Source organism: Cyphomyrmex costatus, unplaced genomic scaffold (genome assembly GCF_001594065.2).
Source record: "Cyphomyrmex costatus isolate MS0001 unplaced genomic scaffold, Ccosl1.0 scaffold182, whole genome shotgun sequence".
NCBI classification, from domain to species: Eukaryota; Metazoa; Arthropoda; class Insecta; order Hymenoptera; family Formicidae; genus Cyphomyrmex; species Cyphomyrmex costatus.
Window position 1 is genome coordinate 1,035,708 of NW_017275847.1, and position 19,606 is coordinate 1,055,313.

Consider the following 19,606-nt stretch of genomic DNA (forward strand, 5'->3'; position numbering starts at 1 on the left):
TAATCATAGATTTACAGAAAAGTGAATAAATGAATTTCGCAGCAACAAATATTTCAGTTTTACAAGTTGGTCGAAATATAAAAACAAAAATTATCGATTATTGTATTACACCCAAAACCAACTTGAATTTGTAAAACCGTGTTTAATATCTTTTGTCCAATACGGTGGGTTGAATTGTCGAGTATATATTTTACGGTGATTAAGATTTTGTAATTCTCTATAATTATCGCCCAATGGTCCGGTGCCGTTTGAGAGTGACCGGAACTCGTTTATCTATGATGAAATAGATAAATAAATTACACGTAAATATAATAAATAAATAATATATGAGTTTATACATGTCAATTATTTACGATATTTCCTTATTGAAAATAAACTATCTTGATAGTTAATAAAAAGATTATATCATTGTTAAAAAGTTGTTTTAAAAAAGAGAGGAATGCTAAATGTATTTATGCGTACTCGTAATAAAACGCGATTAAAGCGTAAATAACACACCTGACGGAGAGATATTGGAACTGGAATAGCAAAAATATTCCAGATGACTACTTCGTTACAAGGCGGAGTTGTGAGAGATCCTTTGTATGTATAAAAGACATCGGTGTTTGATGGTAGTAGAGATGACAGAGTGAGAGATATATTGACCGACAACTCTGTATGTGGCCATTTCACATCAGGTAACTTGCTTATAAGAGGTTGAAGGCGCTCATTGTCTTCATGTTGCAACTGAAATTAAGCATGTATAAATTACACTTAAACATAGAGCTATCCTCGGTTTCATAAATCTTTGGAATTAAATAAATTTTTGATAGACTTTAATTTCATTTTCTATTTGTAATTCGCAAAAGTACTTAGATATTAATTGTGTAAAAATATGAATATTTATATACATCGTTGTAGGATTGAAGGGGTAGCATAAATTATATATGATTTAAAATTTAAAGAATAATTTTAGCCGATATACTTTTCGCAATAAGTACATTTTTTACAAGTTTTAAGATGATGCTAGTAGCATTAAAACAAAGATGTAATTAAATTTAGGAGAAATATTATATTTCAGATTAGTTATATGTCGAAAGATCAAAGTTAATCGGCGCGCAGTCTCATTTCTGAAATATTAAATTTATTCATATCGTAATTAGCGCTTCTTATTTAGTTGATTTAAAAAACGATTTGTGTGTGCGCACGATCGCATGATTACCTGAAAGAAAACGGCTATTACAGCTATACCATCCTCATACTGTAATGCATGCGAATAATTGTCATATGCTGTATTGTAATGTACAATATGCATTTCCATTGGATATCTACGAATATTAATCTCTCATTACTATGATCTACATATATTTTGTATTATTTATTTCGATTCGAACAAATAAATATGATAACTGTTACCTTATGCCGTTTAGTACATGTTCGGAACCTCTATTATTTTCTAAGCCCCAATGAAAATGTATTTGTTCCATTTGAAATTTTTGATTCGGAGGCAACAAGCCTCCGAATATATATGGCAATGTATGTATTTCTTCTGTCGCATTTTTATCTATAGTAAGTTCAACTAAAAAAAAAGATGTACTCTCTTTTAAAAAGTTTGACTCCTATAGCCTTATATATATATTAATATTTAACAGTAAAATTATATGCGACTCAAAAACATTTACCAGTTTTTCCATCATTTATTAATAATTGCGGCATTGGAAGAGCATTGTGATAAAAAATCAGTTCGAGAGCCGGAAATGGTTTAACGATCGTGTCTGGTGTGTATATAGCCACTGGTGATTGTCGTTTTCCTGAACAATAATTGTAGTTCTTCGACCACAAGTGTTGTCCTAAAATAAAACATTAGAATAACATTTTTCTTTTACTCATTAACCCTTTAAGTAAGCCTAATTGTGTATGTACATACGTAATTATATACATTCATTTTAAACATTTCCTCCAATGTTTTATTTTTATACAATAGTGTGACTCTGTTCACATAATACTCTTAATTCACACTAACTGCAGAAATTAGAATTGTTATCTCAAAATGATATTATAATTAAAATAAGCCACTATATTAATTACGATCGTTTGCAGAACAATTCACTGGCACTTGATTTTATGTAAATATTAGTAAAACAAGCGAATAACAAGTAATTTTTATTTTCTTATCTATATTGCTTTAAAATACAAGAGTGGTTCTTCATGTTTATCATTATACGTAGTAATTCAATTCTGTGGCCGGAATACATATATATATAAATACGAATGTACATAATTACATACCTAAATCCTATAGAATTAAAGCTGCTATTTACATAATCATTATTTGATCATGAATAATTATAGAATCCTATCAATTTGTATTTATATTTATTGATCTCTATATTTATTATTATTTAATATTAGTTTTTACACGAGTTTCCACTGTTATTACTAACTTATATAGTAATCTTGATTTATGAATTATAATTGTTTTCAAGTTCTATTTCTCCGAATTAATCGTATCTGTTATTTAAATAAAGAAAAAAGAAAGGGGGGAAATTATCTTTGATTCTTTTATATAATTTTATTTTATATATATTAAGTTTCGCAAAAAATAAATCGAAATGATGAAACTTTGTCATACCTAAATATTAAATAATTTAACGGGCAACGAGCCGAAATAAAAATATTACAATTAAGAAGAGAAACAAAGAAGATATTTAAATTATAAACAACAAACGTTTCGACACCGATCAGATCATTCTCTAATATTAACAAATTATATAGAAACGGAAATTTAACAAATAATTTATCATACCTTTCTTACTGTATCCAAAACCATGGATGTATCCAAAACCATAGTGTGGTATAACGATGAGAATGAGCCATGCCGTTACAATTTGCAGGATACGCATTTCTAAATTATTTTTGTGTAAGGATTGATAATTATATACATGTGTGAATGCGTATATAAGAATGTTAGAATTTATTCCCCATGGAAAAATTTTGCCGAAAAATTAACTGAAATTTTGCTAAAATTGTTCCACTGTATTTCGGAACACTTCAACAAAATTTTAACGAAATTTAAATACATTTGAAAACGTAAAATTACATATTTTAACACATAAATACAAGATTGGTTTTTGAATTAATTTTTACAATTTTCTTAAACGAAATTGTACCATCAATAATAAAATTAAGAAGAAACAAAGGACTCTTTCTTTATACAAAATAATAAACATAAAAATGGCATTGTAAGAGTCATATTAGTAAGAATAATAATTTAACAGCAAATTTAAATGATATACTTTAACATTACTTATTGAAACAACGCTTAAAATTAACTTCTAATACAATATAGCAACGACAATGATGTATGACATTATATTACATTATTAACTAGTTTCGACCATATATTTTGGTCCTCTTCAGAATAGACATTAATTAAAGATATCGCCACAAGACTAAAAGAGATTTATAGAATTGTTTATAAAAATCTGTAAAAACAATATGAAGTTAAATAACTATAAAATTTAAAGTGTACGTATAATATTAGAAATGACTAAGATTATTTTTAAAAAATTATAAAGTTATAGATGAACGCGTCATGACATAAGAACATAGTTGTAATAAAAAGTTAAATAATTCATAATTACAAAAAATAATATACAGTGTGCAAACATACCTAAAGATTTTTTGTCTCAACTAAAAAGTGTTTGTTGATCCACGTATCTATGCATGTACAGTAAGTCAATAAAAAATTGGATTTCAACAAAACCACCAATAAAAAGAAGATATCTCACAATAATAAAAATAACAATAAAACTGTGTCGTAATGCATTGTATAATAGATTATGCATAGATACGTCTGCCTTCCGCAACAGATCAACACGTATTGAAACCAAGAGGCAATATCTGATATTGGAAAATCAAACTTTGTTTACATCGTCCCACTGAAAATCATAATCATGTTCCAATCTGTGTTCATTATTTTTTGTAATTATAAATTATTTAACTTTTTATTACAACTATGTTCTTATGTCATGACACGTTCATCTATAACTTTATAATTTTATAATTTTTAAAAAATAATCTTAGTCATTTCTAATATTATATGTTCACTTTAAATTTTATAGTTATTCAACTTCATATTGTTTTTACAGATTTTTATAACAATTCTATAAATCTCTCTTAGTCTTGTGGCGGTATCTTTAATTAATGTCTATTCTGAAGAGGACCAAAATATATGGTCGAAACTAGTTAATAATGTAATATAATGTCATACGTCATTGTCGTTGTTGTATTGTATTAGAAGTTAATTTTAAGCGTTGTTTCAATAAGTAAAGTTAAAATATATGATTTAAATTTGCTGTTAAATTATTATTCTTATTAATATGACTCTTACAATCCCATTTTTATGTTTATTACTATCAAAAATATATCTCATTTACTTTTTCATCTTTGTACTTGGAATTCAATATTTTAAGGATTCGTCGATTTTCAGGGTTCCCACAAAAAATAAATTCTGAAATTCTCTGATTTTTCTAGATTTTCCAGATGAGAATGAAGAATTTTTCCTAATCAATATAAAATATTGATTGTCGGACCTGATGTAAATCAGATTCATTGGGATTTTTAAAAAAAGAGAGGGACATTATGTGAATATAAATAATTTAATTACGACAAGGTCAAATAAGCAACGTGTTGGGTAATTGTGATTCGGATAATCAAGGTTCTATGTATGTAAATTTTAACGTTTAGAAATAGGAGTAGTAGGAAAATTAGCCTATATTACTGAACACAACGAAAACCTAAAAGACAAAGTATAATAAAATCTTGTATAAATTCAAGTAAAAAAGAAATTAATAAGTATTGAAAAAAAGAATGCAATTATAACAAAAAAGGTAATCAAATAAAAAGTGAATAAAATATAAATTTTAATCATTTTATTATAAATTTTAATTATTTTATAAATCACTACATTTGATAAAATATACATTTAATTGTAACAAAGTCAATTAAATTTAAGTTTCGTATTAAACTATATGGAACAAAAAAACACCATTTCGAGAAATTTCTAATTTATATATTAAAAAAAAAGAACAAAAGCGCCATCTCGTAGTAATGAATGATTTGTAAAGTGCGCAAGAGAGTTTTAAATGTACTTGACTATAAACCTTAGATATAATGTTTAAAAAATTACAATTATTTGAAATAAAAGCATTTTAAGAGAATTACGAGCATAGTTTAAAATTTAAGATTCTTTTATATTTTTCCTAACATTTCTCGATTTCCCTGACCAATTTTAAATTTCCTGACTTTTCCCGGTTTTCCAAACCCGTGAGAACCCTGATTTTTTAAAGGAATCAATAAAACATGAAAAATCTTATAATACTCCTCCTTATTGTTCAATTCTGTGTGATATTTTAATTATTACGAAAAATAAGACTCTACTGCATTCATATGGTAACCAACCATATGGTGTCCACGTACTGAACTCGCGGCAAATTATTAGAGAAATTTAGCAAATTTTTTCGAATTTTTTGAAAAAATTATATATAATAAGTTTTTAACTAATTTTTATCAATTTGACTTTAAATTATTTTTAGTGAAATTTCTAAAGACTTTTTGAAGACTTCTAAAGAAATTTTCGAAAAAGTAATAGAAAAATTTTAACTTTTCAGCGACTTTTCACTAAATTTATTTTTAAAAATCATTCGCAATACAAAAATTCTAGCAATTTTATTAAAATATCACTTTCTATGAAATTTTCGTGAAATTTCAATAAAACTTCCACCGCAGAAATATCATGGATATATTACATTATAAGATAATAACTTTCTTAATTCTTGCCTAACTCTCTCTTTTTTATCTTTGTTATTTTACATACATTAATCATTTTTTTGCAATACTTAGATCAATAAAAATTGTACCAATAATACGCTCCGTATTATTAACTAAGATGTGTATGTATGAAATTGTACCTTCTATAAAATATATGCTCGAAACTCTGACAGATGGTTACTCGGACGAAGGAACCGCAAACGAATGAATAACTAAAATATCAATACTATATAAGGTATGGAGAACGCGGGTACTTATTAAGTAATTTGCAGTAGTGCATATCATTATCAATAGCATATGTCGTAATCTTTCAAATTACAGACATGACTCGTAATACAAAAGTGTAGCAAGATGCTTCTTCCATTATAATATAATGCATAAAATGCAATAAAGTAGGTCGTTTTACTACAAGGTCTGTTTCCTGTAGTTGAACTAGTGTACATTTTTGCAATTTGAAGTAAAATAGATACATGTTTGATACTTAATGAAAATAAGAAAGAAAGTTCTAATGCAATCTAATGTAGTAATAAAAAATAGCCATTACATTCGTCTTTCGAGGATCATAGAAGATGATAATAATCAAAGAGATAAGAATCGAAAAAGTATACTTTAAGAGATTATAATTATATTTATTTATATGTTTTGTTATATATACAAAATATAAATTACAATATTCTCACGATATAAATTAGATTTATTAATACCTGAGTTTTGCACTTATTAGAAAATTCTAAATATATGTATCACAGTCTGACATTTTTATAATCAGAAATAATTAATAATTAAATTGCTAAATGTACAACACAAATTGTAAGAAATTTATACAAAAGAGGTTGTTGCATGCATACAATATTGTGGAGAAATTTTGGTTCAAAAGTTAATACAAGAAAAGGTAATTCTCTCTACCACGAAAGTATTTACAGTTAAATATTTACAATTAATAGTGTAGCACCATTGAGAATCATACCTTTGATATTTTTTACTTATAATTTTGTCATTATTTTCTTGTTCTTTTATTAAATCCGTCTTGAATGTTAAATTCTTTCAGATTCTCTCATTGAGAATCAATTATTTCTTTATGTCTCCTTTATTATGTCAAAATGTCTTCGTGTTTATAGATTGTGCAAAATTTATCTCAATTCATCAATTTAAATCTATTACAAACCACAAATAACGTAAACAATATTAAACATATAAAACATCTAAATTGTGTAAATATGTAAAAAAAAGGACATCTTTTAAAATGTTAAGTATTTCGAATAAAACATGTTTGAATAAATTTTTTTTAAGTTCAACACGCACGCACGCACGTACGCACGTACACTTTCTTTAATTATACATATATCTGGATTTCTCTCTATTTTGTTTCAGCAAGTCAATCTTTTGTAATAGGGCATCGCAGGTTTTTTTTCTTTTATAATAGTTATTCTTAATCAATTGGATTTTCTAGATATAAGACAAAAGTTTATTAAGGTAATGTAGAAAAACTCACTAGAAATTTGATTTGTGTACCATTTAAGCTTCTTCTGCATCATCCTGTGTTACACGCGTTATTTGCAGAGGTACCGAGAATAACTCTTCCCATGGAGGCTGAATAGAACTTATTACAGCCTCAACAGCACCTGAAGAGACAAATTCCAATGTCCAGCTCTCTTCGAGGCCCGCAATCTCGTCCAAAAAATTTAAAGTTAACCAAGTGTCACAATGTTCCTAAAATTATTACATTATAAATCAGTAAATATAAAATAAATGTACAATGGATAATATAGAAAGAGATAGTGCACAAACGACTCAATCGCAAAACATTTTAAATTTGGTATAACTTAATGAGTCGATTTCCCCAAACTTAATAGTTTTTATTCTTTTATTTTGTGTATTGTACTTAAAACAAAACTACATAAAGCGCAACTATTTAAAAGCATTATCTCTTTCTAATTATAAGAAGTTACAACTGACAGACATTATCGAAAATTACTGACTATTCCAATCAAATTGCTTATAGCTTGTTCTCTAGTGACTAAAGGCACTTGATCGCTATCTGGTATAAGCCATTGAACATTGTCCTTTAGTATCACCAGCGCTGCACCTGTCAATATCAATCCAGATAATTTCAGCTTGATAGCGATATTTTGATATTTCAAAATTGCGGAGGAAAATATTGCTAGTAATCGTACGATGTCCCCTGTCTGATAATTGGCAGTATTAGTTAGTATGTTGTGCATTAAAATGCTGTAACGCTCTGGAATAGAGAATTCCACTTCGCAGCTTGCAGGTAACTGCAAATCTATCATCAGAAAAATATCATAAATAGAAGGAAAATGAATTATCACATCATATATATATATATACATATATATATTTGATGTAATTATATATATATATACACAGAGAGTGCTCCCGGGTTAAACCGCCAAATTAAAAATAATGAATTTAGGACCTGAAAATAAACAAAAATTTTCCTCTGGACGTATACTCGCAAACGTTTCATTCAAGAGATATTTACTTTTAAAGTTACAGAACTGTAAGAATGAATAATATCGAAATAAGGTCTGTCTATCCTCTTTATTACTTTACAATAATCAAAATTTAACGTTAATAAAAAATGTAAAAAAAATTTAATATTAAAGATTAATAAAAATACTGATTTATCCGCTATCTTCTGTTCGAAAATCGCACAGCGTATTCACTATTCACGGTGAGCAGCGTTAGTACTTCCGTCACAAAACCCATATAAATATACCATATCGGCATATTCACTATTAGAATACGTACGAGATATGATAAAATTATTCTACAAAAGCAATTAACGGACTAATAGCTACGAACTACGAGCTACAACTACGAGTTACAACTACGAGCTTTGCAAACAAAAGTCTATCAATGACCTTTGAGCTTCAAAGCAAAAACATGACATATTTCAGTTATTCATTCCTACAGTACTGTATAACTTCAGAAGTAAATATTTCTTGAACGAAGTTCAACGGGTTTACGAGCATACCAGAGGAAAATCATTGTTTGTTTTTAAGTCATAAATTCATATTTTAAGTTTAGCTGTTTAACCCGGGAACACCCTGTATATAACGCATGTTTTAAACCACCCATACCATCCTTTTATTTTCGCAGGATAACATTTAATCGAAAGTGTTCAGATAACAGTTGTAAGATTTAAAAAGATCTATTTACTGATTTTATTAGTTAGATGATCGCCAAGGTCAGGTCAAGGTCATGACAATTTTTCAAAAGGAAATCCTCATTTTTTAATGCATGTTCTTATAGCTTATTTCAAAAGCTTTTCAAAACACTATAACAAAATATTTTTCTATTGAGTATTTTTTGAGTTATAAGGCTTAAAGTTATAATACTGTTATGGTATCAGCATTACTTATAATGTCCAACTGATGATTAAAAATTTTCAAATGCCTTTCAAAAACGAAGCCACTTAAGATTAAACTGATGGAACCAGTAAAGAGATCTTTTTAAATTCTACAACTTTTTTATCTGTGTGTGTGTGTGTGTGTGTGTGTGTGAACTCTTATTCAATTGGACGTTATCTTGCGAAAATAAAAGAGTGGTCTGAAACACCCGGTATAAATATATTTAAAGTCTTAGACTAGGTCCACAACCTCGCTTTAAGAGACCCTAAGCTGTAAAGCCATAAGAAATTAACCAATCATAATTGAATGTGAGAAAAATAATCTACTGTGATTGGTCAATTTCTTACGGCTTAGAACCTCTTAAAGCGAGGTTGTGGACCCAGCCTTACAATCATTTATTGTAAAATTAAATCTCACTTATTTATTAATTAAAGCACACTTTACCTGTGATATAAAATAAAAAATTTGACGTTCTTTGGAAATCTTGCAGAATGCAAAGCAGAGTGATAACGAGATGCTCTTCGCCGGCTTTTCCAGACTGTTGTAACTCAATTAAGACACCTTGCTTAAATGGCAGCGGTACAATGGATCTCAATCTGTCCGTTGTCCAACTGATTTCCTTGTGAAGCCAACGCTGTGGATCTTCCCTGTTACAAATTCCTTTTTTCATCTTTTACTAAATTTTATTATAATTTAAGATTAACAAGTTTTCTCGCAAATTTATACATATGTATAACAGCAGAATAGATAAAACTAAATTCTACTGTTAATTTCAAATTAATTATAGTTGAATAGAATTTAAGAATAAAGTTTTTATTAAAGAACACAATGAAAAATAACACTTTATTTTTCTTAAAAATTTTTATGATTTTGAACATTAAGATTTATGCCAAAATATGAACTTACCCTTCTGACCCGTCGATCCTAAGAACGTAAACCTTAGATGTAGATAATATTAAGCATCCAGAAAATGTTTCTTGCATAGAGTGCAACAAAATGTTTGCCTATAGATACAGGATGGGAGAAAGTGAAAAAATATATATCTATTCTATAATTCTATTTAATTCCACACAACTTGTCATATATAATTAATTAAATGAGATGATGAATTATATCTTAAGCTAGATACCTTAAGAAGAAATACGAGCTCTTCATTCTCATGTTCAAATACATGTAAAATAATATGCAGTTTGATTCTATGATCTACACTGCTAAAATCAGTATACGAATATTGTACGTTACTGCCAAAAAAGTTTGATGCTTCTTCACTTTTCAAGGTTTTGTTGCCATATTTGATGCTCTGTAACAAGCCTGAAAATAACATACAAAAAGAGATACAAACATTATAAAAATGTTAAGTATTAAATATCACAACGTAATATCTAATGAATATAACTGATGATAATGATTAACATAATTGATAAACATGATTGAAATAATGTCATTCAAAATAAAACTAATGCTTCAAGTAGAAGCAAAATGTTGCTCATTTTAATCACGCATTCAAACGCTTTTAAGGAACCTATTTTGTAACTTTTAACGACTCGAACGATATCGTTAAATTATCATTGTGCAGCTATATTGCGATATACAAAAACCTGCCAAACCAATAATAATGTATCGATAACGATATCGTTACAGTCGTTAAAAGTTACAAAATAGGCCCCTAAGTATCAAACAATGTATCATTCGTTCAATAGAAAAACATTTATTTTACAATAATGATAAGTATAGAAGGCTAAGAGCAATAGCTAAATTATATTTGCTAATCTTTAATAATTTTAACATAAATTAAAATAAGTACAACATATATTTCGAAACATAATTCGGTCATTTTCAATGTTGTTTGAATAACTACTTGAACGGTCACATTCTAAACGCAAAATGTTTTGTAAAATTACATGATTTAGATTATACATAATTTATTTTACCTCCCAACATCGATGTTAAGTTTGTCATAGGAGCAAATGCTATTTCTTTTTCACCATCACTACTATGAGATTTCGTATCAATGTTCGATTTAACCATTTTATTTTCATATGCCGTACATATACTGTCTGTTAACGAGCCTGTAAACAAAAATTAATTTTACATCATTATCTTATTCCATCAAAATAAAAATTAACACTAGTTGTAAAAGTTACATAACTGTATGTTGAAAATGGTATTAATTTTTATTTTAATGTGTGGAATAAAGTAATAGTGTAAAGTTAATTTCATACTCTCTATATATACAATTTATACATGTTATACAATTGTAACTCGTTAGAACAACTTGATTCTAAGCATTTATTATATGTATTGTATATTACAAATGATTCTTTCAATTTCCATAGAAAACAGATCTAAATACGTCAGCCATGATGAAATTAATATCATTATTAGTAATTACACTATTAATTGACTTATTTGTTAATTATTCGCAAAAAAAGGTACACTCAAGACAAAGAATACAAACCCGAAGAACTACTTTCTGTCAGGCCTGTCATGATCGGCATTACATTTGGTATTGTTATTAAAGAAGGAGCGATTACAGTACGCTTTTCCTCTGTTGAGCATTTTCGACTTGGTGTGACATTTGCCCTGCATCAATGAATATTGTGGTTGAAATATCAACATAAACAATACGACAAACAGATGATGAGATCAGGTTACGTTTTTGTTTCTGTTTCGATATAAAATTATATTAATTAAATAATTCTATCTAACTCGTTTCTTGATGCGCTTGTACTTGTATGCAGCTAACCCGCATACAAAATGTCAAGTATCATAAATTGTAAGTATCACTGTAAAAACTGTAATAATAAGTATTATCAACTACAAATAGCAGACTAACTTTAGAGTTTCATCCAAAACTTCTATACTGCTCTGGCTTGGATTACTGAGTATCTCTATGTCACTCTCGTATTTCTTCGTCCGGATGTTTGCAGACGGTGTCGACTCCCTTGACTCTTCTAAACTCGTCGCTGAACCTGATGACGATGATGAATATCAATTCAGAAAAAGAGAGATAAGTAACACATTTTGTTGTTATACATTCTGAAAATTGAGAAAGAGAAGAGAATGAACTGAAATTAAGAAATTTCATATAAATTAAACGTGTGCATTTCTTTTAAAAATGCATATCGCGCTTACAAAAATAAAAAATGAAAATAGGCGCTTTTATAGTATCGAAGAGAAAAGATTCGAGAAAATTACTAAAGAAGTCATTACTAACAAGATAAGATATAAATGACCATATTTTTTAATGTATTAAAAAAAAATTTTAACTTATTAACTGTCGAGAGTTTTCTTTCTTAATATTGAAATTCCGTTTTCAAATAAAAAAACAAAAAGAAAATGATTAAATACTATACGCACGCACGCACGCATACACTATGGCTAAATTGGTTGATGGGAAATATAAAGAGAAAAATGAGAAGAGGAGAAAAGAAAAAAGACAATAGGACAAAAGCAAGAGGAAGAAATAGGGAAATGCTGTAACATAAATTATTTTGGCTGAAGCTTACAGCAGACTTGAGCTTGGGTGCGAGAGTCGGAGTGCACCAGAGAAGTGGTGACGGATTTAGCTCCACCCTCCATTCCACCTGCACCGGTATTAGTATGTTACAGTTCCCATAAAAACATGGTAAAATGTACAAACGCACGCACACGCGCGTTGGTCAGTACATATATGCAATATATACATATTAACATCAACGATTAGATTGCATTCACTATTATTTACTCGATCAGTCGGCTAAGGATTTATTTTCTTTATAAGCTAAAGTTAAGTAATTATCAGGCCAATTTTAATACAATTGTTTTGCACAAACTATACATATATATAATTCCTAAGTCAAAGTAAAAACTATTATGAAATTTAGTGACGTATTTTTGCCACAGTTTTAACTTTCCAAACAAATTAAAAGTAATAATATTATTCATTAATATTCTTCCAATAATAATTCATAAATCTTCTCCTTCTAATTTTTAATAAATATGCCATATAAGGAAGACAGCCCTGATGATCTTGACATATGTTGTCCCTGAGTATCGGTGCGCATGGCTTAGCGCCGAGAAACTACCGTGTTTTCAGAACTTTTAATAAGTTTAGCCGTCGTTCGTTATTTATTAAAAACTTATTAACAAAAAGTTTTAAAAAATAATGTACCATTCCTGCTATAACAAAATTATAAATGTGAAATTTTGTTTTGTGTTGTAAAGCCTGTTCTATAATGCGCATTTTATTTCTTGTTTCTTGCTTTTTGCTATTTTTTACATCTTGTTCTTTTGCCTCTTATCTCGTTTCTCGTTATCTATCGCCCGAAATAAAAGTTAACGAACTTTGAAAAAAAAACAAGAAATACATGACAAGAAATATAATTATTGCCAAAATAAAATGGTTGTAAAATAAGGAAGAATGCAAGAGATAAAAAGTAAGAAACAGAAAACAAAAAGCACATTGTAGAATAGGCTTAAGTGTAGATGTAGATGCAGTGAGTCCACCTCTCATACGGGTGGAGGGGTTTCATATGTTGTCAAGGTTATAAGTTATAACCTTGACAATATATGTCAAAGTCAAAGTTATCACAGATGTCTTCCCTATTCCGCATATTTATATATCTAAAATAATATCATGATACAATATTGCAAAAAGAATTGCAATACAGTGTCAAAAATCTTGTACAGGTTGTGCACCTTTTTCTTATAAATCTGCTTTATATAAAGAATCTTACATGCTGACAGAATATAACAATATCATATCGAGGGACTTACCGATACTAGAGAATGACTCGGAATGCGCCAAGTTGAGTCTTGTCTGGTTGTCTGTCAGCTGACTCTTGGTAACTTGGTTATCTGCGTTAGATGATGTCTCTATTTCAATGACCAAGCTGCTGTCGCAAGTAGGACATTTGATTTTTGTACCTAAGAGAGAAAGAGAGAGAAAATCATCATTTCATGTCCAAAAACGCAATATCTCATCATAAAACAAACCTGTCATCGATTTAATAGCAAATGCTACATATAATTCCGGATCCTGTGAGAATTGTGTCGAACATTTCATGCATTTGAAAATCTTGAGCAGTATCGGCCGCATCTCAATTTGCTCGCTAATGACTGTTACAATTTTCTGAAAAAGTAATATCAAATCTTATTGGACCGTGAGAGTTTAAACTAAATACTGATGAAAACGGTCAAGTTGGATCTTGGATACTTCTAATATATAATTTCGTATGAATTTATGTACTACATATGTAGATTCTTAAATGCGCGCCGAAATTTTTTCAGACTTACAACGCAAATTCTAATAAACTACCGCAGTACTATCACGAGTTAAATTGACTAACAATCTAACAATTTTGGTACTTGTAGCATCTTGGATCTTAATAATATTGAATAAAATATTAAAATCTGTAATTAATTAATTTATATTGCGAAAAATATCTCGATCGGGAGTCAAACTCAACTCTGGCACTCCGTGAGAGCGTCCTGAGCTTTTAGACTACCGAGGCAATTGTATATGCAATTGTGTACCATTGTAGTCTAAAGGGGTTTAAAGGGTTAAAACGCTCACACGGAATGCCAGAGATCCAGACTCGACTCCCGACTGAAAAAATTTCGGCGCGCATTTATAAAAAAAAATGTAAACTTCAAAATCGTATTTAAATATTCCTCAGTACCTTTGCATCATCTAGCTGTGCAAAATATCGCCTGCTCTCTTTATCTTTCCTAGTAGTGTCAAAAATAATGTCAACTGTAGGTGGATCACTTCTACCTAAGACGCAAGACAATAAAGAATTTGTCGACCAACAAAATTTTATTTTTCCGGTAATTGTATCTCGTTCTTTAATGTCTCTGCAAATATTACATAAAAGTTTTATCTTTATTATAATAAATATAAAAGTTATATCTATTATTTATTCAATAATATACCTATTAAAAAATGTATATCAGATTGCATAACTATTTTGGATAATCTCCCATCTTTATTTTTTCTTATAAATAATTAAAAACGTTTGAATCTAAAGCAATTGCAATTGTGTTACAATTGTTTGCAGTGAAACAGTTACTTACTCGGAAGTTATTACCAAAAAGACACTCTCCATTTCATCCTCATTATTCTTTTTCTGAACAATATATAAATCTCCAATCTCTATGACAAAAATAGAATATCAACTTGTTGCGCGTGATATTGATAATATATTATTTAATACATTTTGCATAAATTTTACCTTCATTAGGATCGTATGAAATCATAGGAGCAGCATATGTTTTTGGAAGATCATCCAAGGTTTTATTTTGAGAAATTTCTTTATCATCTTCCGTGTATTCTGTGATTTCTTGCGATTCATTAGATGATTTTTCGTTATCCATTGCGTAAATCAGTGTATCGTGAAGAGAAGATGCTGTATTAATACTAGTCAAAGTCTGTATTTTAGATATTTGCGATTCTGGAGATTCTGAAGCAGATTGAAGACCCATAATGTGTTGGACAAAAGTTCCCGCGTGACTGCTCAACCAATTATTCTCGCCAAATTTTGCTCGTAGATCTAGGATACGTTTCTTTGTTTCCAAATAATCCTTTGATGATTCTAAAAAAATTAACAAATTAACATAGAATATTGCAAGAAAGATACATCACTTTATTACTACCAGTGTATTTTATAGTATTATTCCATATTTATTAAACATTACATATTTCTTCACTTTATATTATATGCGCGCGCGCGCACAGTGCGGAGCATTAATTCGCTAGGTCATAAGTAGTGGTTTGACATATCAACGCTGAGTCGGTAACGCTCAAAGAGCGCGCGCGCTTGAAATAAAGTCACTGACAAACTGAATGAATGAACTGAATAAATACTTGAATTTAATTCATGCATTTCTGCAGGAATATATAATTTTATGTGTGCAACAGGAAAAAAATGCAATAAATTTCCACAATTTATCAGTGATTCTTCTTATTTAAAGCACACGCGCGCTTTGAGCGTTACCGACTCAGCGTCAATAAGTCAAGCCACTACTATGACCCAGTGAATTATGCTCCACATTGTACATACATATGCTATTTATTAAAAAAAACTTTACCTAAATGAGAAGATGCCACCACATCGGGCAATTTCTTAAATTCTCCTCTTTCCTGATCAATTTCATCAATGACTGCTTCTTTAACATTTGGTCTTCTTTTACTCTTTATTAGGTTTTTTTCTAGATTCTCAGGTAATGATATTGCTCGATTTAATCTGTCTTGGTCGAATTCATATGTATCAGCATATATAGATATCGAGCTTGTTAGAGATGTAGATTGATTCGTAGGTATTGCAAAGATTTGATTTTCTGCGATTAACATTTTTTCCGCATTCGAGAGTGACAGATGATCTAAAACAAACTATAAGAATTTATTCAGATCTATGTCATATTAATGTATTATCGCTATTTCACACTAGACTATTTTCAGTATATTTTCAATATTAAGTGTGGATACCTTGCTATCTGACAAACTCGGATGTAAATATTTAATTGTCAGAATCCGATGTTTCGGATGATATGATAAAGGATTTCCTTCTAAGGTTAACCACAACAAAGTAGACATCTTTTGCAGCGATGAGAGAACCAAATGCTCCATTAAACAGTTAAATGACAAATCTAATTCTGTCAAACATTCTAAGCCTTCGAGACCTATTGTGCAAATTAATCTCTCATGATAGAATGAACAATAGATGACAATGATTGCTTAAACTATTAATCATGTAATCACATGCATTTACTAATAAATTTGAAAATTGTATTTAAATGTGTAGCGAATAACTTTAAACTATTTAGAAATTAAATGAAAAGAGCTACTATTGTAGAGTAATAACCAACCGTTTAAATTTTCAATATAATTGTTTTTCAACACCAACACTTGTAACGAATGTAATACTGTCTTATTGAATATAGGTATTTCTTCTAATTTATTGTAACCTAGATTTACATATCTCAAGTTTGATAAACAGGATAATTCTTTGGCATTAGTTATCATATTATGACTCAAATCCAATATCTGAAGCCAAGGTGCCAATTCTAATGATTTATCTAAGTATTTGAGAGCGTTATGAGGCAACACCAAGTGTCTCAAGGATGCCCATACAAAACCAACTCCAGCATCACCTCCACATTCAGCTGTAAATATAGAAATATAAGACAATAACTAATTTTAACATATATATATATATATATATATATGTTATAGTATAATTATTAATATATATATATATATTAATAATTATTGTATTTAGGTATAGAACATTATAGATAGTTTTTTTTTTTTACTGAACTTTTACACTAGTTCATCTTTTTTCCTTTTTTCTTCTCCTGGAGAGAAAAGATAAACTGGTGCAAAAGTTCAGCTAAAAAGAACAGGCCTTATAATTTGTATATTACATTAATAATTTCATAAAATTTTGTAGAATTTTTGCATATTTATTTGTTCAAAGCTATATTAATATTCATTTTTTGACATCCTCTATATATATTTGAACTATATATATATATACATATATATATAATTGAATTATCAAAATCTATAATGTTAGCTTTTAAAGACACTTATTATTTGTACAAATACAATAAGAAGATATATAGATAGGGTAACTATAAGCTAGATAGATATTAATGAATTACATCAATGTATTATTATTTTGTGATAATATATAAATATTACCTAATAATTGATAAATTGTAGATATTCCTTTTCTGCCAGTACACACAATACTTTCCAATTGACCTCTGATACTCTGTAGACCCTTCAATAATTCGACAGATACCTCTTTCAATTCCAAATACTTCAAATGTCTAAACTTAGAAATATCAATAGTAACTTTGATGTCAGATGAACAATGTATCACTTTCAGACCTACAGTCTTTTGTACAAAATCATGTAGAAACTTTACATCACGAAATATATCTATCTTAGAGCTGTTACACACGTGAAATGAAGAATTTAAATCTTCAGATTCTGATATAATTAGTGAAAATGCTTGATTGAGATTATACAGCAGTTTTGTTGACAAGGAGAGTTTGCTAGAAGCACTCAAAATTTTGTCACCGTTTTGACGAAGAAGTCTCACCAGCTCTATTATTTCTGGCGTATTAATTATGTCTTGCGAGTGGCTCATTATTGATACTTGTGTACTCATTCTACTATCGATTGATAGCTCTATACTGTGCTATCTAACAGACCAATTCAAGCTTTCCCAAAAAAGACGTTTCACCTTTCATGTGTAACTGAAATGGTAATATAATATGTGTCGTTAAAGTATTAGGAGATATTTATTCGTTTTAATGTTCCATTTACAAAAAATACAAAAAGTAAAAAAATTTAAGGTTAGCAAGATAGAAAAATAATGGGACTAATAAACTCTATTATATAGATAAATATTCAATTCAACTTGTTCGTTTTAGATTTGGATGAAAACGCAAAAATCATTCACTTTTCCCTTTTGCAGAACAAGAAAATGAAGCTCGATAAAGCTAAAGTTATTTCGCTCGGCACTGTGAAACAACCGTAGTTAAAAGTATAACAGATATTCTAACCTTGAAAAATACAATATTACTTTTAAAGGAAATAATCCCTCTATGAGATTAAAGGCATTAAAAGCACTATATACAAAAAAATTTTTAATAACTTTGATTACTTTTGCTACACAGTTCCAATTTAAATTTTTCAAACTTCGTTTTCCGTACAAAGAAATATTAAATAAGTTACATGATATAATGTGAGCAAATAAGATATTTATTAAAATTTTTAATAAAATAGAATCTGTTAATGTAGCACAAACCAATAACAATCGAAACATTTATATTACTTAATGCGCAAATAATATTATAGAATTTGTTAATGTAGCACAAACCAATAACAATCGAAACATTTATATTACTTAATGCGCAAATAATATTAAAGGTCAATTCGACAATGCAAGACAATGAATAACTATAGATAATAGGTCTGTTCTTTAATAGACCGACTTTTTAGGTCATGTGATTGGCTCCTAGAGTGCGTTCCGTTTCATGCCTGATATTTCTTGTTGCCCATCAAATGTTAAGGGAATCTTAAGCTTCCTGTATTACCGACTAAATCGTATAATTTTTGTATTGTAAATACTTTTTTTGTCATTCATATATTCGAAAATCCTTTTACAGAATTAAAGTATACGCATTAATACGTGCCTGTGAGGTAGAATCTATGCTGAAAACGATAAAAAAATTTCAAAAATGAGTTCTTCTTTACCATTTTTTAGTCCAATATGGCGCTCCAGAGCTGTCATCACGTCGTTGCACGTCGTAACAACATTTGTTTTATATAAAAGCTGCGCAATCTGTACTTAAGAAATAGTAGTCCACAGGCACGTAGTTTGCATGAAGAAACAGCGTGGAGTTCTTAAAATTAGATTTAGATG

The 19,606-nt window shown here is 28.9% G+C and overlaps 2 protein-coding genes across 6 annotated transcripts; both read right to left on the reverse strand.

Annotated features, from left to right (window-relative positions):
- Positions 1–44: 44 nt before the first annotated feature.
- LOC108772299 (carbonic anhydrase 2) lies at positions 45–6,805 on the reverse strand. 3 transcript variants are annotated; one of them, XM_018537808.1, is made up of 7 exons: positions 6,779–6,805; positions 2,786–2,884; positions 1,662–1,829; positions 1,396–1,558; positions 1,202–1,307; positions 499–726; positions 45–273 (listed from the first exon to the last, which is right to left on the reverse strand). In XM_018537808.1, the coding sequence occupies exons 2-7, from the start codon at positions 2,880–2,882 to the stop codon at positions 106–108; spliced, it is 930 nt and encodes a 309-aa protein (XP_018393310.1). In that variant the 5' UTR covers positions 2,883–2,884; positions 6,779–6,805; the 3' UTR covers positions 45–105. The 3 variants fall into 3 exon arrangements, with proteins under 3 accessions (XP_018393310.1, XP_018393309.1, XP_018393311.1); XM_018537807.1 differs by lacking the exon at positions 6,779–6,805 and adding an exon at positions 5,952–6,052; XM_018537809.1 differs by lacking the exon at positions 6,779–6,805 and adding an exon at positions 3,653–3,695.
- On the reverse strand, positions 6,794–18,480 carry LOC108772297 (serine/threonine-protein kinase 11-interacting protein). Of its 3 annotated transcripts, none has more exons than XM_018537804.1 (19): positions 17,872–18,480; positions 17,034–17,330; positions 16,654–16,847; positions 16,257–16,557; positions 15,401–15,760; positions 15,243–15,321; positions 14,849–15,023; positions 14,163–14,298; positions 13,944–14,093; positions 12,695–12,772; positions 12,022–12,157; positions 11,644–11,768; positions 11,117–11,254; positions 10,315–10,496; positions 10,092–10,189; positions 9,630–9,832; positions 7,791–8,095; positions 7,304–7,521; positions 6,794–6,965 (listed from the first exon to the last, which is right to left on the reverse strand). In XM_018537804.1, the coding sequence occupies exons 1-18, from the start codon at positions 18,344–18,346 to the stop codon at positions 7,327–7,329; spliced, it is 3,627 nt and encodes a 1,208-aa protein (XP_018393306.1). In that variant the 5' UTR covers positions 18,347–18,480; the 3' UTR covers positions 6,794–6,965; positions 7,304–7,326. The 3 variants fall into 3 exon arrangements, with proteins under 3 accessions (XP_018393306.1, XP_018393308.1, XP_018393307.1); XM_018537805.1 differs by lacking the exon at positions 6,794–6,965 and adding an exon at positions 7,170–7,257 and having other exon boundaries at positions 7,324–7,521; XM_018537806.1 differs by lacking the exon at positions 12,695–12,772.
- Between the last annotated feature and the right edge of the window lie 1,126 nt (positions 18,481–19,606).

Bases quoted from the DNA above. Each gene is read 5' to 3' on its own strand.
- LOC108772297 (XM_018537804.1), bottom strand. From the start codon at position 18,346: ATGAGTACACAAGTATCAATAATGAGCCACTCGCAAGACATAATTAAT. The intron at 8,096-9,629 runs GTAAAGTGTGCT...TTCTGATGATAG, and splicing joins TTTTTTATTTTATATCACAG to ATTTGCAGTTACCTGCAAGC. The intron at 7,522-7,790 runs GTCAGTAATTTT...TAATAATTTTAG, and splicing joins TAAGCAATTTGATTGGAATA to GAACATTGTGACACTTGGTT.
- LOC108772299 (XM_018537808.1), bottom strand. From the start codon at position 2,882: ATGCGTATCCTGCAAATTGTAACGGCATGGCTCATTCTCATCGTTATA. The intron at 1,830-2,785 runs GTATGATAAATT...GTTTTATTTTAG, and splicing joins TTTTGGATACAGTAAGAAAG to GACAACACTTGTGGTCGAAG. The intron at 727-1,201 runs GTAATCATGCGA...GCTTAATTTCAG, and splicing joins TAATAGCCGTTTTCTTTCAG to TTGCAACATGAAGACAATGA.